Source organism: Akebia trifoliata, chromosome 4 (genome assembly GCF_017979445.1).
Source record: "Akebia trifoliata isolate Shusen 1 chromosome 4, ASM1797944v1, whole genome shotgun sequence".
Taxonomy (NCBI): Eukaryota; Viridiplantae; Streptophyta; class Magnoliopsida; order Ranunculales; family Lardizabalaceae; genus Akebia; species Akebia trifoliata.
The window spans coordinates 34,764,354-34,766,969 of record NC_141378.1 but is presented as its reverse complement, the minus strand read 5'-3'; the positions used below and the strand labels follow the sequence as shown (position 1 = coordinate 34,766,969).

Genomic DNA, 2,616 nt, shown 5'->3' with positions numbered 1-2,616 from the left:
TTAAAATATAACGAAAATAAGTGAATGGTTGAGAATAAGTAAAAGTTGAGGTGCCTATTGAAGTTCTTTTGTTTTTTGGGAAATTTCTATTTTTTGGGGTTTAGGATCTTATACGATGCATAAAAAAATTATTGCAACAATATAATATTTTATAATGTTGAGATTATAATTTAAGCCAACTCTTTATAATGTTTAATTGGTGTGATTATAATGTTGAAGTTACCTAGGGTTGGAATCTCATATCGCACTTCTTGACGTGAAAGTGTATGAAATCGTAGATGCTTTTCATGTCAAAAAGTGCAATATGAGGTACTTGTTTGAAGTCTACCACAACTTTATATTCTTTTAAAGGTGTGATAAATAAAAGTTGGGGTGCCAATAGCAGCACTTAAAACGAAACCGGTGGGAAAAGGATGGCCAAACCGGTAACCACATAAAAAATCGGTTTTCAAATTGGCAGTTCCCGAAAAAGAGATCGGTAACCGGCTAGTGTCGGTGACTCGAAAGCCGTTAGGAATCCGTTCGGGTGACAGGTTTCCAGGCTGGACTGATAGGATGGCAGTAATGATCCATTCTCCGATTCGGCGACCAAGTTTGTCGTTATTGCCAGCTCAGCACTTCCGTGCGGTCGTTCTGGTGAAGCGAATCCCTCACGAAATGCTCTCCAGCCTGGCTGAGTCAAAGTCATGCGCTCCTCCTCCAACAGTACTCAACTTCTCCTTATAATTTGAATTTATCACGTTCCTTTCATTTTCTAGATTTTTCTCTTTTACAACTGCCCCCACTAACTTTCAAAATAAACTACTTCTCCCCAATTAAGAACATAAATTACACCTTGAACCCTTCTAACTTCATGTAATTCAATATCAATCCTTTAACATTTTAACAATTTATTTAAAATCTTTCTTTTTTTTTTTAAGTCTATCAAACAGCTGAAAAGTAAAATAAGAGGGAAAAATGACAAAATAGATCTTAATATTAACATCACAGGGAAGAAAATACAATTGTTAAAAATCTTAGGGATCAATATAGAATTATACAAAATTAGAGGGGTCAAATATTAATTTACCCAAATTCATAACAGTAATGTGGATACGTAAAGCACCTCGCAGCGACGAAGTGACGCGTGTCTATATTACAGCTGTATGCAGAAGCAACCGCTTAACTGGAAGAACCAGTTTCTCTCAACGCCTATAACCAGTAACCGCACCCGATTCACTCGGTCACTCCTCTCACTCATATTAAATACCCTCTTTTGCTTCCCAACTCTTCTTTCTTTGTAGAAGAAGAAGTCGAGGCTCTTTCCTCCCCCTGGGGTTTTGAAAAAAAAATGGAAATTTTTTAATATTTTTAGGGTTAGGGTTAGGGTTTTTCTTTGATCTATCGATAAAAATCTATGGCTTCTTCATCATCAAGGAAAGATCTAGACCGGATCAAAGGTCCATGGAGTCCAGAAGAAGACGAATCGTTGCAGAAACTCGTTCATAAACATGGACCAAGAAATTGGTCTCTAATAAGCAAATCGATTCCTGGAAGATCTGGAAAATCTTGTCGTCTTCGTTGGTGTAACCAACTCTCACCACAAGTTGAACACAGAGCTTTCTCTCCTGAAGAAGACGAAACCATAATCAAAGCTCATGCGAAGTTTGGAAACAAATGGGCAACAATCGCTCGTCTTCTCAATGGTCGAACCGATAACGCGATCAAGAACCATTGGAATTCGACTTTGAAGCGTAAATGTTCGGATGAAGAGATCGATGGAAATGATGAGGATATGCAACAGCGTTTGAAGAGATCTGTTAGTGTTGGATCTGATGTTAGCGATTCTAGTCTTCCTTCCCAGGTTTATCGACCTGTTGCGAGACCAGTTTCGATCTTTCCTTCGTCACAGATCGAAACTTCGTCTTCAACTAATGATCCACCAACGTTTCTTAGCCTCTCCCTTCCTGGATCAGATTCAAACGAACCAAACGATGGTTCGTATCATGTTTCAGGATCCAACCATGGAACAACAACAGTTTTTCGGCCAATTGTTCCATTGGAACAGATCCAAATCCAACCACCTAGTCGAGTCAATCAGTTCCCCGAGTTCAGATCATCTGCTATGGCCGAGAAACCTTTCATACCGTTTAGCCCTGAGTTTCTATCTGTGATGCAGGAGATGATCAAGAAAGAAGTACGGAACTATATGTCTGGGCTTGATCAGAATGGTCTGTGTCTGCAGCAAACAGACGGAATAAGGAACGCTGCAGTGAAGCGTATCGGTATCAGTAAGATCGAGTAGTTTTGGGTTTTTCGAAGTAGTAGCAGAATCGAAGAAGATACAAGACGGAAGAAAAAAAAAACGATCTTTGGTTTTTTGGTCTTCGTTTTGATATTCTCGTTTTTTATAAAAATAAGTTTAGGTTTGTACAGAAAGAGATAAAAATCGAGGGAAAAAGATGTTCGAGGCGAAGTGAATTAGAAAAGGGTTTTGTGAATCAGCGTATCCAGATGAAGAAGAGAATTAAGAGAAACAAAGGAAAAAAAATGGTTCTCTTTATCTGCCTCATTTTCCATATTTAGAAACCAAAAAAGAAAAAAGAAACTTTAATCTGATTTTTGTTGTTTTTTTTT

The 2,616-nt window shown here is 38.1% G+C and overlaps 1 protein-coding gene across 1 annotated transcript; it reads left to right on the top strand.

Moving 5' to 3' along the window:
- The first annotated feature begins 1,260 nt into the window (after positions 1-1,260).
- Positions 1,261-2,616, top strand: LOC147404788 (transcription factor MYB44-like). The gene has a single exon (XM_086440876.1). The coding sequence runs from the start codon at positions 1,397-1,399 to the stop codon at positions 2,282-2,284; it is 888 nt and encodes a 295-aa protein (XP_086297002.1). The 5' UTR covers positions 1,261-1,396; the 3' UTR covers positions 2,285-2,616.